At 32.8% G+C, this 25,857-nt stretch overlaps 1 protein-coding gene across 2 annotated transcripts in view; it reads right to left on the bottom strand.

Annotated features, from left to right (window-relative positions):
- LOC145287946 (transmembrane protein 65-like) overlaps positions 1–25,857 on the bottom strand; it is a 192,694-nt gene continuing 166,837 nt past the window's right edge. For both annotated transcript variants that reach the window (XM_080135904.1, XM_080135903.1), the window contains 3 exons: positions 6,708–6,805; positions 4,878–4,983; positions 1–260 (listed from right to left, as the gene is read on the bottom strand). In XM_080135904.1, coding sequence (XP_079992030.1) covers positions 132–260; positions 4,878–4,983; positions 6,708–6,805 — 333 coding nt within the window. In that variant the 3' untranslated portion in view covers positions 1–131. The remainder of the gene's footprint in view (positions 261–4,877; positions 4,984–6,707; positions 6,806–25,857) is intronic.

Below are 25,857 nucleotides of genomic sequence, written 5' to 3'. Positions count from 1 at the left end.
AATGAAATCTAGAAATAAAACTAAATATATATTCACACATTTTATATATATATATATATATATATATATGATGGAAAAAAAATGATTTCAAAGGGAAATAATTTAGAAATGAATATTCCACTGTATTTTCTCTAGCTTTTCTTTTCTTTTTCATCTATTTGTGGTTGGTCGTCTGTTGTCTCTTCCGTGTTTTCCTTCTTGAAGAAGAGCAAAGGGAACATGCCAACGAGGCAGCCAATCGAAATGCCAATCACTTTGCCCTGAAGAAGACAAAGAAAAACAGTTTTAATCACTCAGAATTCAAAACTAAAACAAAATTTGATCCTTGTCCAGAATTCTCCCTATATTAAAAAACAAAAATAAAGAAAACTCTGCTTGATGAAGGTACCGGTGATGGAAAGAAAATATTATATTCCAAAAATCGTGTAAATTGATCAAGAAGTTTTATTTTTATACAAACACTCATTTTTGAGTTAATTTCGGTTTTTCCAATGTCCTCATATTAAGAATGACTTTCTAACATCTTGCAAGTTTGAATTATTTGGAGTTATTTCCTTATTTTCAAGATAGTGTTGATGATTATTTTGTCACAGCATTTGATTTTATTATTTAAAAATAATCAATATTTTCTTTTCATCTGAGTACGCTAATTATGCATATTTTTCTTTATTTTGTTTTTTGATATTGGGGGATTTCTGGACAAGCACTCAAAATATTTGTCTTCACAATTTAAAAAAAAACAATGATTCACTCAAATTGGAATTCTATCAACTAAAAAACAACGCTTCTCCATACAACTGTTTTCCATTGCATTGTATCTGTAGTTGTGTCATCTTCTTATTGAAACATATTTTTTAATATTTATACCAGCTGTACCATGACTATCGTAATAGATGGCCCATTAACTAACGTAATTTAGTCTGCTGACATCATGAACTTTTGTCCTATGAAATCTGGTCACGTGTCCCACAGCTAAACTGAAAGAAGGTATATATATATATATATATATATATATATATTGGGGTGGGGTTAAATTTTCAACATGTCAGCACAATGCATCGTTCCAAATTTACTGCTTTTTCATTTCCAAAAGTCAAGGAATTACATTACATGTTGATGAATGCAAAAACAAAAATTTAACACCATCTCCAAAGTGAGTTATGAAATGTTTGAGACTAAAAAATTAAAAAAAAAAATATTGAATGAAATAGAAATAATTGTCGTAATTAAACAAAACTTTCTGTGCAGTATAAGAAGAGTATAAGGTTTCACTTAAAAAAAAAAAAAAATTCAACGTGGTTTTTAAAAAAAAAGGTTTTAAACTTTGGACTTTACAGGTAAATTTGCAAATAACTGTATTTTTTTTATTTTTTATTTTAAATTAACTTATTTTATTTATTGATCTTTTATCTTCAATTTGTGATATATGAATTTGAGGTGAGAAAATTAATTATTTTTATTTCAATAGACATTTCAAAATGGGGAGGGGGCGATGAATTTAAAAAAAAAACCCTTGTCTAGAATATTATATTCAGTTTATTGAAAAGAGCATAAAATTTAACATTAAACCTGAAAATATCGTAAAAATTGAACCAATAGAAAAATTTATATAGATTTTTAAAGTGAAAAAATTGAAAAAAAATTAACTTGTAAAATTCAATTAATTTCATTACGTAAACAAAATGGCTGCATGAAGGCTCGCAGGCACTTTGTAAACACTTTTTTTTAAAATAATATTTCTATTATTTTTTAAATGACTTTAATAGTTTATTTTGAAAGTATATTCCATAAAAAAAATAAACAACCCACTTTAAAAAGAGAAATTATGAGTTTTTTATATTGTTAGGGGTGTCAAAAATTCCCCCCAAATTCTGACACACCTAAACATGTCCCATTTCAAATGTTTATCTCTTTCTTATTAGTACACTCTAAAAAAAAATGAAATTATGGATATAAAAAATGATCTTGCATGCTATTTATGTTCTGTGCTGAAATAATAAATTATTACTTAGAAACTTATTATTTAACATGAGGCTGGGGGTGTTGTAAATATTCTGTACTTTCACTTAACAATTTAATAAAAACGATATCATAAAACTTGAATTTCTTGATTAAATAATTCTAAATAAGAAAAATGATTTCGTTCGTTTTTCAGTTTTGATTTTTAAAAATATTGTTGTTTGTTTTGATTAAAAAATATTGTTGTTCATTTCGATTAAAAAATATTGTTGTTCATTTTGATTAAAAAATATTGTTGTTCATTTTGATTAAAAAATATTGTTGTTCATTTTGATTAAAAAATATTGTTGTTCATTTTGATTAAAAAATATTGTTGTTCATTTTTATTAAAAAATATTGTTGTTCATTTTTATTAAAAAATATTGTTGTTCATTTTTATTAAAAAATATTGTTGTTCATTTTGATTAAAAACTATTGCTGTTCATTTTGATTAAAAAATATTGTTGTTCGTTTTGATTAAAAAATATTGTTGTTCGTTTTGATTAAAAAATATTGTTGTTCGTTTTGATTAAAAAAGTATTTATTGCTCGTTTTAATTAAAAAAATATTGTTTAATTTTTAATATTTGTTTATTGCCTTAATTCATATTTCATGTTTTGCAACATTTGTCTTTTGTTTCAAACATACGTAATCTCACATGCATAATTTTTATTTATTTATATCGAATAAACTTCAGTTTCATTACAAATCCAATCGTGTTCCTTCTTTTTCTTTTTAAATGTAATTGATAAGTAAATAAAAAACATATTGTAATCTGCAAAATCCATAATCCAACGAAATGTTCAATTGCTTTTAATGCATAAACAAACAATTTTTCCCCCTTTCAATTTTTTTTTTTATTAATAATATTGGATGAGTTTTAGTATAAATCATTGTTTTTTTATTTATCTTCTTTTTTTAATCAAATTTTGAAGTTTCTTAACACTTTCTATAAAAATTTATGCTCATTATCGACAGTCTAAATGTTCCACATATCTTGCTTGCTAGGACCTCGCTGATGACGTCATTTTTTCAACTAATAGGCCATCTCTTACGATGGCCGTGGCTGTACGTCTTCCTATGACATAAGCAGATTTAAGTTCATCTTTAAAACTCGCATCACACATCCATTCTATCATTCTCATACCATTATTCTTTGTGCTAATGCATAACTCTTCCTTAAGAAAAAATAAACAAAAATAAAGAAAAATCTTTGATGTATGCATCCATGACAAAAAAAAAATAGCACACACCAAAAATCATGCAAATTGATCAAGTAGTTTTAGTTAAGAAAAAAAATCAAATTGTGATTAAATGGCAATCAATAATTTTTCAACACCATTTTGAAATTCATCACTGGTTAACTCTCCTTTAAAATAGATCTTCAAAATAAAGTTTAGAAGCAGCCTTGTACATCACTGTAATGCCTGTAAATGTCCATTAATCACTTAAAAATGATGTTACCTATAAAAATAAAACGACTTGATCAATTTGTATGATTTTTGGTATACAATATTTTCTTTCTATCATGGGTATATGCATCATAAAAAATTTTTCTTTATTTTTGTTTTTTTCTTGACAGGGAGGGAGCATGGTCAAGCACCCATTTCTCTCCATGCCATGCATAACTAATTCCTTTGGTTGTAAAGAAACTCCACAGAAATAGTTTTTAATTTATTTTGATAAAAAAGGGAATTCCATTTAGACTGTTATTATCAAAATCCGTTGTTTATTATTATTATTATTATTATTATTATTATTAATTTGCTCAAAGCAGAATTTTTAATTGATTGAAGAAAAAAGTATTGAAAAGCAATCAAATGTGCTTTTGTGTTTGTCTAGATGATTTATCTTGGAAACAAAATATGACACTAATAACATACAGTAAATTTTTTTATGTTGTTTTCAGGGTTTTACTAAATTATGCATGACAAATTAAGACACAATAAATTAAGGCATGACAACTGCACCTGCTGATTCTCTATTCATGTAATATTTTAACACATCATCTGAACAACATGGAATGTTCATGTTAAGAGCAACAAGAAGCAACCGATTTTCATTTAGATGGACTAGCATGTTGTTTTTTTTTATTATTTATTTTGCTAAAAATCTTGTGAAAAATAAACAAGGTTTTATTTTTAGACGGGCAACTTTTAGGGAAATTATATAAGTTATTGACATATTTATTTTCCCATGTCATTTGGGGGGGGGGTGTAAACGTTTACTATTAAAAAAACAAACACTTACTATAAAGAAAAACAAAATGAAAAATTTATGATTTTAAAAAAGTAAAAAAAAATATATTCTTTTAACTTCCAGAAATAATTTTTTTGAATATGTTAGATTTGTTTTTTTTTTTAATATTCACCTAAGTTAGAAAAAAAAATCTGTTTATTTTTTATAAAGAGTTTTAGAAAAAAAAAAAAAAAAAACACACAGGAGCCATTTTGTGTCCTAATTTGTCATACCTAAATAGATATCATGCCTCGCCTTCATTTGCCGTGCGATTCTTCCATTGATTTTAACATATGAGAGGTCCGCCACAACAACCAAGTTGTTCAGAAATCCACACATGATTTGTTTATAATGGTGACAGCTTTGTGCAGAACCAACTATACTTTTTGATACAACTGCTAATCTCAGTCGTTGCAATGACTGTCACAAGACAGAGCAGATCGTAGACCTCAGGTTTTACATCAGAGTTTTCCTTCTCCTAGATGCATGTCTTAACGAAGACTGAGATCACATCTCTCCAAGTGGATTAAATGCAGCCTCAGATACCAACCTGGAAATTTCTACGCCTCATTTGCCATACTTATTGCCTTTATTGAAAATTTTTATATGAAAAAAAAAAAAAAAGAAAAGAAATTTCTTACCAAATTTGAAATCCATCGCGTTTTCGACATGTCAACCTGCTGAGCTGTAAGAATAGGTGAATGGATTCCTAATTTACCTGCCAACATTTCAACGTACCATGCAGAACTAAAATAAAAAAATGATGGAGTCAGCTTTGTTGTTGTTGTTGTTGTTGTTGTTGTTGAAAAATCGTTTTCATATAATTTATATGGAAATCACAAAATTAATTTGAAAATCAAAGTAAGAAATAAAATTTTCAAATAATTATTTGAGGGAGTAAAAAATATTTTCATAAATTTAAAAAAAAACTAAGATTAAGCAATCAATAATAAAAACTAAAATTGAAATACAAAATGATTGAGTTGGATTTTTTTTATATATTTGAAAAATCGTTTTCATATAATTTATATACAATCCACAAAATTTATTTGAGAATGGAAATAAGAAATTAAATTTTCAAACAATTATTTTTGTTTTTAGTTTTTTTTAGGGGGGGGAGATAAAAATATTTTCATAAATTCTAAAACAAAACTAAGATTAAGCAATCAATTATAAAAACTAGATTTTTCAACTTTTTATTTCTTAACATCTTCCAAGACTTCTTCCCAGTCATGGCTGATGGAATGAGAGAAAGTTACTCCCAAAGAAATAAAGGAAGGGTTCCATTTTAAATTCCATACAGATTTATGAGTTCAACATAAAAATGCTAGCTGACAGAGAGTGGAATAAATAAAGGTTTTCATCCATAATTCCATGCTAATTCCCAAGTTTGACAGAATGATTCCCAAGTTCAACATAATGCACCTGAAGAAGGTTGGAGATTACATTGACTGAAACGTTATGAAAATAATACTGAAGTTAAGAACAAATAATGCAAAATAAATGGAATCATTTAAAAAAAAAAAAAAAAAACATATAAATCGATATAAAAAGCAAAAACAAGAAAAATGAAAATATGCAATTTTTAAAAATGGACAGTTCTTCAATAGACCTGCAATGGATTCATCCAGACTCGACTTTTTTGTGTGACAGGACAAATATATAAAGATAATCTTTTCAACCTTTAAAACTATATTTAAAAAAATAATTAATTCCAAATCCTTTGTTGGAAAATTATTTCGCTAGTAAGCAAATTTATCTCTTGCAATCATTTTATCAGTTCGCTTTTAAGAATCTACACTAGTTCAAATATTTTAAGAATCAGCAGTTGTTTACCATGAAACACTGTTTCGAGGATTAAAAAACAAACTTACATATATCATGTGTATATATAATAATAATAATAATAATTTGTTATGCCCCGTACATTTTAGCATGCATTTTGTGTTATTAGAAAAAAAAATTGATTTTTTGCCTTTTAAAAACAAGCAAAAAAAAAGTTGACTTGGAATGAGTGCTTTATGCCAAATTGATGGTTGAATACGGTTTAATTTGTGCTCATTTATTGCATTAAATATTATATATATTAATCCTTAACTGTGCATCAAACAGATACCATAATACTTAGTTCACTGCATCATATACTAAATTTCAGCCAGATCATCCCAGTAGTTTAAAAAAAAAAATGGAACACAGATGAAGAGAAATATAATATAGAAGCCTTAGAGAAATAAACGTTGATAAACTTACATTTGGTACAAGGCTTACTTGGCAATTTATTATTCGATTACAAAGTCAAAAGTGAACCTTTGAAAGTTGCCTATAAAACTACTTATTAATACAGAATGTCCACAAAAATAAGAATGCATTACTCTTTAAAAATGTTTGAAAGCAATTTTATAGAAATGCAATGCAAAATCTTGGAAGAAGCAAGAAAATAATGTGTTTTGAATGTTTGCAAACCTACTGACCCAATTCCTGCAATATCAGAAACCATGTTGCCTAGACCAGCAGCAGCCATTGTTGAGATTCCCAGCATAGCACCAAAAGTAGCGTCAATGTATTCACCCTGTCAACAGAAACATTAAAGAATATTAAGAAGTGAAGGTAACATAAATAACAAGACATTCACAGCAAGAACTCGTCTCTACCACAATTGTAAAAAAAGGGGAAGAAAATAACTTTCCTTTCTTCCAGCATGTGCTCAGGGTCAGGTGGAATATCCATGAACAGAGTTTTTTTCCAAGAACTTCCCATCTGTGGAACACATTACCACAAGACTTCCTCCTTGCAGATGAGATGGTTGTCTTCAAATTACATGTCAACAACGACTTGTCATAAATCAACCTCCATAAGTAATCAAACTGTGTTCAATTTTCAGTCCTCTCACAATATTTTTCACAATTAAACTGACATTTCCTTAACCCTTATCTCCGAGTAGCTTTTAGTATTGGTAAATTGTGATTCATTAGTAAACTAAAACAAAAAAAAAACGATCAGTGTAGGCCGATACTTTAGTTATTATTAGGGCTATGACAATAGCATATTCTTTTCATTGTTTTGACTCTCGAGTATATATCCAACACAGTTAATCAACCGAGAACCACGTCACTATATAACAGCATATAAGATATCAATGAATACACACTTGAGAGTCAAAACAATGAAAAGAATATGCTGCTGTCATATCCCTAGTTATTTTATAACTAAGACACATCTTCTGCAAAAATAAGGAAGAAAATATGCTTCACCAGTATTCACATTCATTAATTAAAAAAAAAATGAAAACTTTCTTGAGAATTTGAACTTCAATCTCTGGCTCGTCCTTGTAAGAAATTTAAAATAAAAACTTATCATTTACTACAAACAAAAATAAATTTTCTCTCTTTGTCCATGTCTCTAGCATCAGGCAGAATTTCCATGAACAGAGTTTCTTTCTAGATACTTCCCGGGACTGCTTCCTTGTAAACTCCAACATGGCTGTCAACAAATACTTATCATTAACCGTCCCCAGAAGTAATCAAATGTATTAATTCATTAATTTCAATCCTCTAATAATATTTCAAATCATTCAACTGACAATCCATCCATCTCATTAACCGTTATCCTTAAGTGGCTTTTGTCCTTGATAAATAGTGATTTGTTAGTAATAAATAAATAAATAAACTGTAACATATCGATTAAAACATTCTTCTTGCAGAGAAAAAGAGATTGATAAAAGTAATTTTCCCCCTCCCTCTCTCTCTATAAAATTTTCAACTTCTATGAACATGTCCTTGTGCATTCGCTGCACCGGATATGTTTGTCTCACCTATGCTGGCCAAAAGTTGTTGTCCAGGCTAAATTCTACCTTCAAAACAAAACTACAAGCCCAGTTTATAAACAAATAATGTTTACTTCTTTGGATATTACAAGCTATACTCGTTTTCCTATGGTTGAATGGCAGATTTGCAGAAAGAGGAGTATTGCCTAACCACACTAAAACAAAGTCCCATGGATACAGTTCTTCATTCAAGAGTGAAGGACTCTAACCTTCCCGAAAAGACACACCAGCTGAACTGCTTGGCAGCTCTTAGGAAAATCAACTCCTCTGTCAAGCATTCAACTTCAACTCTTCTTTGTGGAGACTGGCTATGACCGCCTCCCATTCCTATATCTTGGAATCTTTTCATCCCTGAATGATTCTGGCTTTTTGTCAGTGGTCGCTATTCAGCCACCCAGAGGTTGACCAAGTGAGGCATCCATCAGAGATAATATCTAGACAGTCTCCCTTCATAAGGGCTTATCTGCAGATAAGCTTGGATATTGCATTTCACACAAAGCCAGATCCCAGTGTGCTTTTCCCATTTAATGAAGTACTTACTTTTTTAAACAAAGAAAACATCTCGAGTGATCAGACTCTGACCAGAGATATTTTCAGTTCTTTTAGTCAATCTCTCTTTCCTTAACCAAGTATCTGTTACCACAATGTTTCTTATTTGTATGCAAAATAGGCTGCACAGTGCATGTTTACACTCTTATAGCATGTCGTTTTTCTTTTTAGCTAAAATACATTAGTTTTCACTTATATATAGGTAAATAGAACAATAAAATTGCAAATGAATAATACCAAGGACTAATTTATTATTAGATAGTAAAAAAAAATAGTTCTACAAATTAGGCATACAAATAGCTGAATTCAAGTTTTTCATTTCTACTATATATATATATATATATATATATATATATATATATATATATACAGCATTTCAAAAGACTATATTGTAGTATTAATTGAAATAACAGTGAACAGTTTTGATAGTAATCTAGGTGTGATAAAAAAAAATAATCTTTTAATATTCAGAAGTAGCAACTTTTTTCTCCATTTTCTTTCTCTTTCTTTCCTCATCTTTTTCTCTCTTGGAAAATGTAAGCAAATCGATTTTTGTAAGAAGACTAAGACACACAGCAAAACAGATCTGAAATATTTCTCTGTTCAAACACAGTTTCATCTTCGAAGAACGTTTGGTTACATTTAACAGATCTTTTTATGCAAATGCCAAGATGTCTGAGTTGATAAGAGAAGTTATTGTGCGGTGTCAGTTGAAAAAAGAGGGGAGATGCATTCGGGAAAATCCTCCTTTTGAGCAGTTCTTAAATGCATTCAGAAAGAGGAAAATGATTGTTGTTAAAGGTGTTGTTGATGCAGTTGCTGCAGACATTGGGAAATGCGAAGATGATTGTGTGGAATCACTTTAGCAGATTCATTGCTGCTTTTTTATTTATTTTTTTTCATTCACCCCCCCCCTCAAAAAAACAAAACAAAGCATACTGCCACTTGGATATAAGAATCTACTATCTGGGATCATATCTACTGATGACTAGGTGGGGAGTTGAGCAGCAAGATGCATGTTCACATTACAGTTAAGCTTCTGCGTGTTAGTACAGTCAAAGAAGCAGGAAACAGGGAGGGAATTCCAAAGTCTAGCAGTCAGAGGGAAGAAACTATTAGAGTAGAAGGCTTTCCAGCATCTAGAGACCTCTACAGTGAAGGGGCAGGATTTTTTGTCGGGTGCATGTTTGTTGAGGGGGCACAAGTGCAATGAGTTCATCAGAGTAAATTCCATTGAAGTACTTGTAAAACAGACACAAGGATGCAACATAAGTGAAGATGATTAAGTAGAAGATCAATCATACATTTGAAGAAATCGATTTTATCATAAATTGCAGTGTTATCATATTATGCCGTTCATTTTTACTTGCTTAAATGAAAGAATGGCTTATCTCCCCTGCTTTACAGGAACTTCTGGTACTTTTTTTTTTTTTTTTTTTTTAACTCACATTCACCCCTAACAAGCCACTTGGATGTAAGAGGTTACTATTTGAGACTAGGCCTAGGAAAGATTAACAAGATGTTGGTTTACATTACATTTAAACTTCTGCATATCAGTACAGTCAGGGAAGCAGGTAGCAGGAAGGGAATTCCAAAGTCTAACTGTTCGAGGGAATAAACTATTAGAGTAGAAAGCTTTCTGGCATCAGGCATTTTGTTGCTGAATATGCACATCGAGGGGGGCACAAGTGCAGCGTGTTCATCAGAGCACATTCCAATTAATTATTTGTAAAACAGGCACAAAGATGCAACATTGCGGTTATCAATGGCAAATGAACAAAATACTATAAGATCACAGTTTATTTTTAATAAAAAATTCTATGTGATCTACTTGATTACTTTTATTTCATGTTTTGTTATTTTACTTTGGGTGCCCAGCGTTGACCGGGTGTTTGTAGATGTGTGCTTGGCAAAAAAAAAAAAAAAGTTGTAGTAGGTAGGCAAGCTCTAACCTGTGACGCAAAGGCGGAAAAGAAAGTGGAGGTGTGTGTAAGGGTGTTGGTTGAACAAAAAAAAAAAAAAAAAGAAAATTGCGAGCGCGCGCAAAAAAAAAAAAAGTGGTAATAGGCAGGCAGGCAGGCAGGCTCAAACCCGCACAGTGAAAGAGGAGAAAAATGTGAAAAAAAAAAAACATGACGCATCAGCTGTTGTGCCCATCACAAAACCGGAAATGACATAGGTTTAAATTAAGGCTAGACAATCAAAAAGAGGTGATGACTTTCGAAAATATCAGCGATAAAAGCGATCCCTCCCTGTAGAAAAGTGCCCAGTCGAGGGTGAAGTAATAATTGTTTATGACCAATTTTTCGATATTTGTCATCCGAAGGGTCGAGCTTCAAAATGATACCAATCTCATGAAAATCCGTCGCCTCTGTCGAAAGTTTTTGCGAGGCATACAAACATACGTACATAAATTTAAACAAACAGGTGAAATTTATATTATAGATGTCATTCTCAATTGGAACTAATAGTAAAGAAGCAGCGATTCATTACCTTATTAGCTTGATTTCTTAAACCATTAGTGACCAAACTTTTCCTTAAATTTACTACCAAAAATCCTTTTCGATTTTTGTTTTTTTTTTTACAAGGGAATTACCACTTATCAAGGCTTGAAGGCCACTTGAGGATAAAGAATGAATGTACGATTGTAGTGTAGTAATCATTAATGGTGTAGATTAGATAGAATTTGGATTATTTAAGGTTACAGCTCAACAAGAACTTGTTTACATTGGACTTTAATGTTACCATATTGTAATTGGTCAGTAATAGGCCAGTGGAAGAGAGTTCCACAGATGGGCAGTTCTAGAAAAGAAGCTTTGTTCATGGAATCTGTATTTAGGTTTAGGCACAGATAGAGAGTGGAGAAAATTGTTGACAGTGGCTGTAAATAGTCGAGTGCTTTTGTGAAAATTTGGCAAATATAATATTGTAAATACAATATTATATTTGATACTAAAATTACTTCCAAAGATTTACTTTATAGGATAGTTAGAAGATAGATTTATATTATAAAAATGTAGGGTTGTTATAAAGATTACTAACTAAAACATTTTGATTGAATAATAAATGAAACTGATTGTATTCTTCTACTCTATGTGTTCACATTTTATACTGAAAACTTTAGATGTTGTCAACATACATCAAAGAGTGTGTTGCAATATTTTTTATATATATGAGGGTATGATTAAAGAAGCTGGAAGGTTCTACTTATAGACACTGGCAATAGGAACTGACCAATCAAATGAATCCACATTCTGCTAGTAACCAATCAGAAATCGGAATTGCTTCATAAAAATATTGGATACTTTAGAATTCCCGCACATAATTTTTCCTATTCCCATGAGAAAGATCTTTGCTCTTTGACTGCAGAATTATAAAATTCAGTACTTGTACAGATCAGCTACCCACTGAAAACTCTTTTTCATCTCCAGGACTTGTACAGATTAGCTACCCATTGGAAACTCTTCTGAAATTAAATATGGCTTACAATTCAAAGTAGTAAGTGTAATATTTGAAATGCAACCCAATGCTTATGACTATCTATAGATATCTCTGAAAAATACAAATGTTGCTGAATTATGGTTAATTATCCTTCTGGTCCTAAAATAAGGTTTAATGCATTATTCATGTCGATGTGTTCTCATTGTTTCTAAGACAAAAAAGCAGAGAAAATGTCAAAAATTTTCATTGATTAATTAGACTTCTCAACACACTTCGGTCATTTTGAAGATTAAATAGATTAATTAGGGGACAAATGGCATTCAAAAGAAAAATTACTACCTGAAATATCTATATATAAAACACTAAAAACACGTGTAATTGCTGTCTCTGCTTTACCTGTCCAATGCCGATCTGAAACGATACATGTCATAACAAAACAAGATATTTCAGAAGATAATCACCATCTGATTCCCCCTTTCGTGTTTTATTACCTTTTCCCTCTTCCTTTTCAATCCTTTCTTCTATCTTTATTGCTTCGTCAAACTCACTCTTCATTACATCATCATCATCATATTTGGTTCAACATTTGTTTTACATGCTGGCATGTGTTGGACGGCTTTTAGAAATTGACAGCCACACTAACCTATCTCTAAACAGATCTTTATTTATCCTTCGTTTTCTCAAATCCATCCTTATCACTTCCCTCTGTGTTTTGCTTACCCTTCCTCTGCTAACTGACCATGCTACCTCAACTGTTCTACATCTACTAACCTAAGCATTCTCATCTATTCTTTTAATGTGACTAAACCAACTAAGTCTTCTGTTCAGCCCACAATCTCCCTATATTATCCAGATTTCATTTTCCTCCGAGATTATCAGATCTAAGACTGTCTTAAAGACTCACATTACACAGCCATCGCATCATTTTTATATATTTTCTCTTTATAAAAGAAACTAAAATGTATGTTCGCTTTCTCTGCTTTTCTCATTGAATACCAATCTAAAACTACAGGTGGAAAAAATAAAACATGGTTGATTATTCAGAAAGTTCACTCTTTATCGCTTCATCATCTGACTCCCACTGTATGCTTTCTTATTTCTTTTCTTTTACTCTTTTCTCAAGTCTCCCTTTCCTGCTTATTTAAAGTCGCACTGCACTACTTTTATCTTTGTAGCTCTATATACACAACCAATACTACTTGTTAAATGTATAAAGTGAAGTGGCCAGTATATGCATTTTGTCAAAATAAAATGGTGGACAAAGAATGCAAGCCCCCCCCCCCCATAATAAGCTTCAAGTAAACAATTCAATTTTATCACATACCAATTACAATTTAACACACCCTGAGGATTGTACATAGCAAAAAACAAAAAAGAAAAAAAAAGTCCACAATCATGATATGCCTTATTTTTCTATTTAAACAGTGGATTCTGACTTTACAACCCATTAAGAAAGGTAAGTCTTTCTTGCATAAAAAATAAAGTACTCATTTTAAGGTGATGTACTTTGCTTGAAGCATTGTGTGTCATATATATATATATATATAGAGAGAGAGGAAACATAGGTGATCATAATGTGTAATGTTTGCAATTCTTAAAAGATACCTATATGTGTACAGAAAGAGAGACGGGAGATGGTTGAGAGTTTTTAATATTTATTTTTGGAGAGGGAGGGAGAGAGAGAGACTAGTATTCTCTTAACTAATTAATTAACTGTTGGATGTCTATTTTGCAAGATTTTGACAGCCAATCATTTCTAGTGGCATAGAAAAAAGGTTTTGAACCAGTCACTAGCATGTCTTTTATTAGTTGCAACAAAGTTTCCATCAGCGTTATGTATGAAGAGGTGTTTTAAAATAAAATTTCCAGATATTTTACTTTTTTTTAAGTAAATGTTTAGACAATATTGGATACTGATCCAGAATCTGGCCCAATGTTGTCGATATCTTCTGGCAGTTTACGGTAAGCAGCTAAAAAAGTTGCCGGAAAAAGCTGGCGTGAACACTGCAAGACAATAAATTCAAAATGTTGAAACAAAAACTTTAACACAAGATGAGACTTACCGTAAGTTTAATTATGTAAAACAATTTTTTTTTCAAGAATAGTAGGTTAATTTAATTTATTCATTTATTTATTTTTTATTTTTTTGCAATAAATATTCAAAGAATTATTTTTAAAGACAAAACCCGACACAACTATGAACGAAAATCAAACCTTTTTTGCATTGAAAGTATCTAAGATGTTTTTTTGTTTCTTTGTTGTTTTTTTTTCGCAGGAAAAATTTCAATAAAATATGTATTTTTTTTTTGTTTTGTTTTTTTGTTTTTTGTAATGAAAAACAATTTCTTTATTCATGGAAACAAGTATGAGCGGAAGCAATTTTTCTTTTTTTTATGAAGTATGACAGTCGATTTTTACTAAGAAAAGAACAGATTTCGATCAGCACTGGTTTAATCTTCCCCTTGGCATGTTCAAGCAGAGTTTCATGATAGAGAGTTTGCTTTTATACATTTACACAACTTTCGTTAATCCTTAGATTGATAGTTTTATTAAAAAATAAATAAATAAAAACACCAATATCATTGATAATAATAATAATAATAATAATAATAATAATAATAATAATAATAATAATAGCAGCAGCAGCAGCAGGACCGGAAACCTAATAATGGGTAGTATCACTAGTAAGATACTCTGAACCGTTTATAGGGTGGACAAAAGAAGAACTGAGAAAGCTCAATCAGAAGACCAGGAAACTCGTGACCATGCACAATGCACTACACCCAAAGGATGATATTGACAGACTCTACATGAAAAGGAAAGACGGCAGCAGTGGATTGGTCTGTGTTGTGAAGGAACATAACTGGCTATACACCGGTTACAAACTGTATATATATATTGGACTGTTTGGCAGACAGCGGCAGACAGCGGCAGACAAGCAGTCGCAGTAAGACGGATAGTCTTACGTGTTGATTATCAGACTTTCTTCCCCATACTTGTTACTATGTACTTCTATTTACCTTAGGCGAGCAGCCTTACGTTTCTGTATTATAAATAAACCCCATTACACATACCACTCGGTGTAACTCACGTTTGTCTTTATTTCCTAAGTATTTAGGAATATAACAATGGCGACGAAAGGATGTTCTTTCTCTTAACAGAGATAAATTACCGTACCAAGGACTGTGTACAATGCAAGGATTTTTTGTTTTACGAAAAAAACAAACTACACAAGGATTTTTGACCACGTGCGTCAATGAATTTAAAAATTTTTCCTACCTAAAGTAGCGAAAAGTACAGATTTTTCTTCGTAAAGAACTCACAAGAAATTATAGAAACATGTTCAAGGTAAAGTGGAATTTATATTTATTTTGACAAGTAAAAAAAAAAAAAAAAAAAAAAAATGGTCGCAAGTTGAATTCGAAACTACACTAAAGGATTATGAGTTTCGAAAGAAAAAATATAAATACAACGACTATGGTACCATTTTATGCCACGTGGGAACGGCAGCCATATATATTTTTTTTTTTTTGGAAAATTAATTGTTTGTTATTGCCTTTATATAAATAATTGGAACTATTTGTCGTGGGAAGTAAGAAATATTTTGTGTATGAACTTACGTTGTTGAAAAAAAAAAAAAAAAAAAAAAAAGAATTATGTTACAAAGCCTGTTGAATTACTATGGATGAACTTTGTTGAAACGTGTTGTGTCTGCATATTGCTACTAATTTACGATATACGTAAATTTACGATTTTTTTCTTTGGAATTATTGTGTAGAATTCGAAAAGACATTTTTGTACTAGAAGCTAACATGGAACAATTAGCAGAGTTAACTAAGGCTCTAGCCCTTAGCATCCAGGAACAGACAAAAATGACTCAACAATTTTTAGCGCAACAACAACAACAACAACAAATTCAACAACAACAGCTACAGCAACAGCTGCAACAACAACAAGAAAGAACACAAAAAACTTTAGAGGCACAACAAGAACAAACAAACATACTACAACGACAAATGTCGACACAGCAAAAGAATTTAGAAAAGCTAATTCTAACGTCGACCGGGAAGAAGACTAATTTTTCTGCCGAGGGTATTTCAAATTCACTAACGGAATTTCGTTACTCCCCGGATACTGGTGTTACTTTCCCTGCATACTACAGAAGATACGAAACAATTTTTACGAAAAGATGTTTAGACTGGACCGATGAGGAAAAAGTTACCCTGCTACTACAAAAACTGGGTACTGATGAAAACACCAAGTATGCAAATCTAATTCTACCAAAAAAACCGGAGGAGGTTTCGTTCGAGGAAACAATTAGTACCTTGTCGAAAATATTTGATAAAAGGGATAGCCTATTTCACTCTAGATACAAATGTTTGAACATTCAGAAGGCAGAAGCTGAAGACTATCTAGAATATGCTTGCACTGTGAACTGTTTATGCGAATCATTTAAATTGAATGAAATTTCCGCAGACCAATTTAAATGTTTAATCTTTGTACAAGGTCTCACAGCACCAAGGGACAAAGATATACGTTCACGGATCCTAACAATTATGGAGGCGGATCCTAACATAACATTGCAAAAAGTCACTGAAGAGTGTCAACGTCTGATTAACATAAAGAAAGACAACACTCGCATTGAAGAGAAAAATATTTTTAAGGTGCAGCAAGTAAAAAGGCAAGGGACCACAAGAAAGTCCAGGTTCCAAGAACACAGGATCCTTAAAGGATACAAAGACCCAAAGCTAAAGTGTAAATGTTGTGGTAGTTTAAGACACAACAATAAGACCTGCTGGTTTAGGAACAAAATATGTTATGAATGTGGTCTCAGAGGTCACAAGGGAACATACTGTGCCCAGAAGAAAAGACAAGGGACCGATAATGTAAATACGCTTCGCATGAATAAAGAAAAAAGCTGCGAAAGACGGAAATATGTTGATGTTCGGATAAATGGACATCTGGTTACATTGCTTCTGGATAGCGGTGCAGATATTAGTATTATAAATGAAGATATATGGAAAAGGATAGGTCGACCTGAATTAACGAAAACCAGAAAGACGGCGAGAAGTGTGTGCGGCAAAAGATTAGAGTTCAAGGGAGAATTAAAATGCAAAGTGACATTCGCTAACCAGACTCATAAATCCAAAGTGTACGTCGTACCAGGAAAGAATACATGCCTGTTTGGGGTAGATTGGATTGTCTTGTTTAATTTATGGGAGAAACCCATAAATTCGTTTTGTAATGTTTTAACTGCAGAAAAAGCAAACCAAAGGGAAGACTTCCTGAAGGATTTGAAAACTGAATTTCCCAATGTTTTTGCCGAAGGACTAGGACTCTGTATTAAGACAGAGGCAAAATTTGAATTAAAGAAAAATGCCACTCCAGTATTCAAACCTAAAAGGAATGTGCCTTTTTCAGCGATGGACGCAATCGAAAAAGAGTTGGATAGACTTCAACAACTGGAAGTCATTGAAAAAGTTAACCACACAGATTGGGCAAGTCCAACCGTGTATGTAAAGAAAAAAAATAACAGAATAAGGGTCTGTGGAGATTTTTCAACGGGTTTAAATGACTGTCTATTGGACCATAATTATCCCCTTCCGTCCGCAGAAGATCTGTTCTCTAAGCTTAACGGAGGAAAAATTTTTTCTAAGATAGACCTCTCAGATGCTTACTTGCAAATTAAGATCAGCGATGAATGCTCCAAATACTTAGGCATAAATACTCATAAGGGCATTTTTAAGCTAAAGAGGCTTCCTTTTGGATTAAAGGTTGCTCCTGCTATTTTCCAGCAAATTATGGACACGATGCTGGCAGGGTTGGAATTTTCAATGGCCTACCTTGACGATATCCTAATTAAAAGTGAAAATTTGCAAGATCATAAGAAGCATGTAAAAGAAGTATTCAAAAGAATACAGGAATTTGGTTTTAAATTGAGCCCAGAAAAATGCGATTTTTTTATGAAAAAAATTAAATATCTAGGTCAAATAATCGACAAAGAGGGTCGAAGACCGGATCCACAAAGGACTGAAGCAATTGAAAAGATGCCTGCTCCAGATTCAGTGACAAAATTAAAATCGTTTTTGGGATTAGTTCAATACTATGCAATTTACATCCCTAACATACATAATTTAAGAGCTCCTCTTAACGAGTTACTGAAAAAGGGTGTTAAATGGAACTGGAATAAGGAATGTGAATCTGCTTTCCAAAATATCAAAAGATGTCTACTGTCAGACTTAGCATTGGCACATTTCAATCCAGAAAAGGAACTAATACTAGCAACGGACGCCAGTGATTACGGTGTTGGCGCTGTATTACTTCACAAGTATGAGGATGGTAGGACAAAAGCTATCGCCCATGCTTCAAGAACGTTGGTTGCAGCGGAGAAAAATTACAGCCAAATTGAAAAAGAGGCGCTGTCGATAATATTTGGAATTACAAAGTACAATCGATTTCTCCATGGACGATCTTTTATTTTGCAAACCGACCATAAACCCCTACTTACCATATTTGGATCAAAGAAAGGCATTCCCACACATACTGCGAATCGATTACAGCGATGGGCTGTAACCCTCTTAAACTATCAGTTTAAGATGGAACATGTATCCTCAAAAAAGTTAGGACACGCAGATGCATTATCACGGTTGATCCCTAAAAGAAGCGAAAGTTTCGAAGAAACGGTAATTGCTGCGCTTAAAGACGAAAGTGAATGTACAAGTTCAATGTGTAATATGATACGTGAACTTCCGGTAACTTTCGATAAAATAAAAAAAGAGGCAGTAAATGACATTTTCATTAAGAAAATGAAAAATCAATTGGGATGGATAAAAAAAAATAAAAAGGTAGATCAAACAATGCCTTTTTCCATCTGTGAAGATGTGCTCATGTATGGTGAGAGGATCGTAATTCCACTAACGTTACAGAGGAAAATTCTGAAGGAATTTCATACAGGTCATCCGGGCATTTCGAGAATGAAATTCCTTATGAGAGGATATGTGTACTGGCCTGGTATGGACAAGGAAGTTGAAAAATGTGTCAAGACGTGCAGAGGATGTCAATTAGCAGCTCGAGATCCTTCAGTAAAAACGACGCCATGGCCAAAGACGGACCTACCCTGGTCACGTCTGCATATTGATTATGCGGGACCTATAAATGGTTATTTTTACTTGATTATTGTAGATTCTTTTTCAAAATGGCCAGAAATATTTAAGTTTAGACATCCAACAGCAAAAAACACTGTGAGTGCGCTTAATGAAATTTTTAGCCGTTTTGGAGTGCCAAAAACCTTAGTGAGCGATAATGGAACAGCATTTACTGCTCATGAATTCAAAGAATTCTGTGACTCACTAAATATTCTACATATGACAACACCTGTGTACCATCCACGATCGAATGGGTTGGCCGAAAAATTTGTAGATACGTTTAAAAGGGCACTTAAGAAAAATCTTACTACGGACACAGACGAACAATGTATTCAAACATTTTTAGCAATTTACAGGGTGACACCAAATCCTAATAATAATGTCAATTCTTCCCCGGCTGAGCTAATGTTTGCAAGAAAGATAAGATCTGTCTTCGATAGGCTGCTACCAGAGAAAAAGAAAGTTTTAAAAAAAGAAAACCTTAATACCAAGTGCTTCTCCCCAGGTGAAAATGTATATTTCAAAAATTTTCAAAATGGACGAAATCAGTGGGTTGAAGGTATTATCAAAAAAAGGATTGGGAGCATGGTCTATACCATCCAAGGATTAAGTTTTGTCTGCAAAAGACACAGAAATCAAATACGTCCCAGACTGTCTCCAAATGTGGAAGAGACACCAATGGAAACATTGTGCGATATTTTTGATATACCAAAACCAGCGTGTGTACCGCAAACAATGAATATTTCGCCTGAACCGACCATACGGGCTGGACAGAAACCTTTACCCCGGGTAACGCTGACCAGAAGGAAAAGCGCAAGAAAGAGAAAAGTTACCAGGAGATTAAGCCCTGACCCTAAAAGGAAGAGGTATTTAAGCTAAAATCAGGAAGATTTCAGCTTCAGGGGGAGGTGTTGTGAAGGAACATAACTGGCTATACACCGGTTACAAACTGTATATATATATTGGACTGTTTGGCAGACAGCGGCAGACAGCGGCAGACAAGCAGTCGCAGTAAGACGGATAGTCTTACGTGTTGATTATCAGACTTTCTTCCCCATACTTGTTACTATGTACTTCTATTTACCTTAGGCGAGCAGCCTTACGTTTCTGTATTATAAATAAACCCCATTACACATACCACTCGGTGTAACTCACGTTTGTCTTTATTTCCTAAGTATTTAGGAATATAACAGTCTGCATAGAAGACTGTGTGAATGACACAAAAAAAAAGAACTAGAAAAATACATAATGCAAAATACTGAAAGGATAATTATGGCAGCGAGAGACACTGAAAAATTAAAAATAAACAGAAAACAGAGAGACAAATAACAAAACAAAAAAGAAAAATGGGAAGAGAAACAACTACACGGAAGATTCATAAGAATGACAAAAGATGAGAATGATGAAAACTCTTGGACATGGATGCGAAAAGGACATGTAAACTGAGAAACTGAATCCCTAATAACTGCAGCTCAAGATAACTCGATAAGAACCAACCATATCAAAGCAAAAATCGATAAAATACAAGAAAACAGCAAATGCAGACTCTGTAGACAAAGAGACGAAACGATAAACCATATAGTAAGTGGATGCAGCAAATTGGCCCAAAAGGCATACAAAAACAGGCATGACCAAGTGGGAAGGGCAGTACACTGGGAATTATGCAAACAACTGCATTTTGAACGTACAGACAAATGATACAAGCATAACCCTGCAACAGCACTCTTAAACGAGAACCACAAAACTCTATGGGGCATGGACATACAGACGGACAAACCCATCTAAGCAAGAAGACCAGATGTCATAATAATTAACAAGAAAGAAAAATCCTATCAAATCGTAGATTTTGCTGTCCCAGCTGACCACAGGGTGAGTATGAAAGAAAAGGAGAAATGGAGCAAATACACAGAGCTAGCCAGAGAGTTAAAAGGGATTTGGATGATGAAGAAAATCAAAATAATACCTATAATAGTAGGATTACTAGGAACAATCCCAAAAAACTTTGAAAAAAGAATGGCAGAAATTGGAATCAGAGGAATGACTGCAAAGATACGACGAACAACAATAATGAAAACAGCTGAAATATTAAGAAAACCCCTTGAATGTGGAAACTAACACACAGGAGCCACAAGTGCGGGCCAGACAAACTGCTGCAAAGGTAAAACATGAAACACTACATGGAACCAAAAACACTGAAGCCGCATATCTATAAGTTCTCTAACCCCAACCCCACCCCCAAGCCTCCCATTACCACATCACTACACCCCCACACACACAAAAAAAAAAACAAGAGTGAGACCAAATAACCAAGTAGAGTCAAGGAGGAAGGAAAGACCGAGGAACTGACCAGGCCTCCGCCGGATAAATGCAAAGAGAACTGGGACCTTGGGGAGGCTTATTGCCATTCAAATTCCAGTGAAGACCAACAGCTGCTGCCAGCAAGAAATCAATGGCCAATAGCTGTTGCGATAATACAAATTTATTTGCAAATGTTATTGAAAGAGGTGGAGAGTACTCAGCTTCCCGGGAACACCACAGGTTGTTTTCAAGGAGAGATCTTTGATGACCTGTGTGAAAGCTCTTTGTGAGCCAATAATAAAAATAATGGTTTATATTATTTATTCACGAGCAGGATTGATTTTTTTTATAGAGAGTGTGTTTATACATTTACAAAATTTTTAATAAAATTATTTAAACTAAAATTTGAATTGATATTTTTACCAATGTAGACTTGCAATTAAAAAATTGAATTTTTATGGGTATTTTGGTTTGCATTTAAAATTTACACTGACAAATAGTTGTTTACAAATAAAAAGTAATTCAATACAACCTCATTTTTGATAAATCAACCTGGCTTCATTTTCGATTTTCCAAAATGGGGGAGGAGAGGGGCCGTCATTGGCTCCTGTACTGCCTAATTTTTGCTCTCATTTATAATTTAATTGGGAGGGAGGCACGGGGGAGAGGAGTGGCAAAATTGATTCAATGAACTGATTGAATTGAAACTTGTCTGTTTACAGCTGATTGGTTTATGATGTCCGCTTTTTTGGATGCTTTCTCAGCATCTTACCATAAACTGCCGGAAGATGCAGGTGCGATCTTAAGTCAGATTCTGAATCAATATCCGATATTGTTACCTACATATTTAGAACAGGATTCAATGAAAACAAAAAAACAACTTTAGTTTTACCCTAAATTAGTGTTGAGTTCTTTTTTAAAGAAAGATCAGAGCTTATTCAAACATGTAGGATTTCAATAAATACCCACAAAGATTACAATAACAGACATTTTTTTTTTAAAATGACAATTATGGTCATCTCTGCAGATAGAATTTAATTTAAAAAAAATCTAAGATCAAAAATTAAAAAAAAAGGATATTTTTCATTGCAATTTTCAATTATTTTAATATTTCAAACTTATCAATGCTTTTACTCAAACGACATGTCTCTTTGATATGATGAATGTATATTTTTGAGATGAGGATTTATAATTATTTTTTGTATTATTTGAATTATGAGTCTTATCTTAATTGTTTGTTTTTTTTGTTTTGTTTTTTTTAGTTTTTTTTACGTTTCGGCCGGAGGTTACACCGGCCATTTTTAGATGCTGGATGTTATTCGTGAATAGTGAAAAAATGTTTCGGAAAGCAAATAAACCAAACATCTTTTTCACTATTCACCAATAACATTCAGTATCTAAAAATGGTCGGAGATTACATCAGCCGAAACGTAATATAAAAAAACAAAAAAAAAAACAACAAGATGAGAATCATAGTCCAAATAATACAAAAAATAATTATAAATCCTCATCTCAAAAATACACATTCATCATATCAAAAAACCGGAATGGACCCGGAGTTATTAATATAAAACAAAAAAAGACTTGGCGCTATTTGCATTTTAAATCCTTAACGACTGTTTTCGTTGGGAAAGCAAATAAACCAAACATTTTTTCACTATTCATCAATAACATCCAGCACCTAAAGATGGCCGGAGGTTACATCGGCCGAAACGTTGTAAAAAAAAACAAAAAAAAACAATTAAGATGAGAATCGTAGTTCAAATAATACAAAAAAAATATACATTATGTCTCTGCGTTTTTCAGATGAGGATTGATTATTCATATTATTTGGATTCTTCAAACTACTGTTCTCATCCTGAGTGCTAGTTTCCTAACATTTCAATAGATGTACCCTCCAGCCTTCTTCAAGTGGATCTTGTCAAACTCAGGAATTTTTCTGTCAAACTCTAGAATCTGCACGAAATTTGATGGGTAGCATCCTCTCGATTTGTTACGCATGATTGGATAGTAGTCCTAAGTAATTTGCAATACCTATTTAAGAATTCAGGTGAACTGGCATCACCCTCAATAGGTCTTCTGTGCGTCATGAGTAAGTTACTGTAATCTGTGTTAAATAGATAAGTAGTTAACCACTTCAGCAAAAATAACCTTCTTGGTGATGTAATATGGTTTTCATTCTGCTAGATTTACAGCAGATGTGCTAACAGTTATATCTCATCGAATTAGCAAATCTCTCGACAGAGGCTTTCTTTCCAGAACAATTGCTCTTGACATATCAAAGGCCTTTGATAGGGTATGGCATAAAGGTTTACAAGGTCTCCAGCTACAGTATAGCTAAAAATGTCTTCTCAAGTATTAAATCATTTCTCTCTGATAGGTTCATAAGAGTAGTGGTTGATGGGCAGAAATCAAAAGCTCTCAATATTAATGCTGGAGTCCCTCAGAGGTCCATGCTGGGTTCAACTCTCTTCCTGATCTACATTAATGATCTTCCAAATCACATCCTTAGATCATTCATAGACATTTATGATAACACTACCATCTATGGCAGCACATCAAAGGCCATAAATGACCAAGTTCTCTCTGATGCTTTCTCCTCTGATCTTGAGCATGTGGTACAATGGGGAAAGAGGTGACTGGTTACTTTTAATGCATCTAAAACCAAGCTTCTATCTTTACATCATCAACGCTCTGATCCCCGTCTGGCATCAATTGAAATGAATGGCTCTCATCTTTGGGAGACTCCATTTTTTGACAAGCTTCTGGGCTTGACCTTTACTCCTGATCTGAAATGGAACACATACATCAAATCTGTTGCCAAGGTCGCTGAAAAAATGGTGGGATCCTTCTATCGATCCAGTAGATATCTCACTGTTGATGCAATTCTCTACCTATATAAGAGCCAAGTTTGTCCAAGGATGGAGTACTGTTCCCACATTTGGGCAAGAGCTGCTAGAAAGACCTTATCCTGTCTTGACAGAGTTCATACTAGATTTCGTAGCCTAGCAGAGGATGCCCTTTTCTCTTCCCTGTAACCTCTTTCTCACAGAAGAGACATTGCGAGCCTGTCTCTATTTTATCGTTATTTTCATGGCAAGTGCTCATCTGAGCTCCAATCTATGGTCCCCCCTCACCAAACTTTGACGAGAAACATTCATCTAGCTGAAAACACTATCAATAATTTCCCCCACTCTTTATCCATGCCTAAACCTAAATGTAGATTCCATGAACAAAGCTTCTTTCTTAAAACTGAGCACCTGTGGAACTGTCTTCCGTTTGCCTGCTTTCCAGCTGACTACAATATGGTTGTCTTCAAGTCCAACATAAACAAGTTCTTGAGGAGCTGTTCTCCTTAATTAGTCCAATTTACCAAATTTATACTACTAACGATTCCTATGATATTGTCCCATTGACTAATGTACACTCTTTAACCCTCATCCTCGAGTGGCCTCTGGGCCTTGATAAATGGTGACTCCCATGTATAAAAAAAAAATCGTATTTTCTGATGGTTGAAAGTTCAATCTTCAGTGCTGGTGATGCTAAAAAATACAATTGTGAATTACTTAGGACTTCTACCCAGCCATAACTGATGAAACGAGAGCATGCTACCCCCATGAATTAAAAAATGGATTCGGTTTGAAATTTTGTGCAGATGCACGAATTTGACAGAAAGATTCCTGAATTTGGCATGATACACCTGAAGAAGGCCACAGGTTACATTGACCGAAATGTTGCAAATATAAGAATCCAGATGAGAACATTAGTCCAAAAAATCCAAATATAAACAAAATTTTTAAAAAGCATGACACAAAAAATGAATTTTTTTTCCAAAAAGTCTAAGATTTAAAAAAAAAAAAAAAGAAAGATATTTCCAATTAAAAAGTCTTCTAATTTTAGATTATTTCAATGTTTCAAACTCATCGATGCTCGTATTGAAACGACACGTCGCTTTAAATAAATTATTGAGAATCTCTATTTCAAAAAAAAAAAAAAAAAAAACGAATGAAATATCTAGTTGGTCTATTTTTATCAATCACTGAATACAAGCTGATATATTTTGAAAGGTTTGGATGTTCTGGTAACCTTTCGGGTAAATCACTTTTCTGAAACCAGAAACTGTTTGCAGAAAATGTCATGTTTTTATATATGTGAATGGGTTCTGAAGTGCATTTACCTTTGATGAAAGGCTTGATCATTTGGCATTTGAACAGACCAAATGTAAGATGTGTATGTAGGCAACAGGTCCTACCTTAAATTGCCAGTTGATGATGAGAATGATGAGGGAAAGGCACACTATGGCACTGATTGATTTACTATTATTACTAAACTACTATTACTAATTTAGTGTTTATGAGTAAAAAA

Source organism: Euprymna scolopes, chromosome 11 (genome assembly GCF_053919585.1).
Source record: "Euprymna scolopes isolate OS-2025 chromosome 11, ASM5391958v1, whole genome shotgun sequence".
NCBI classification, from domain to species: Eukaryota; Metazoa; Mollusca; class Cephalopoda; order Sepiida; family Sepiolidae; genus Euprymna; species Euprymna scolopes.
Note: the sequence above shows the minus strand (reverse complement) of the source record. Positions and strands in the feature narration are given on the sequence as shown.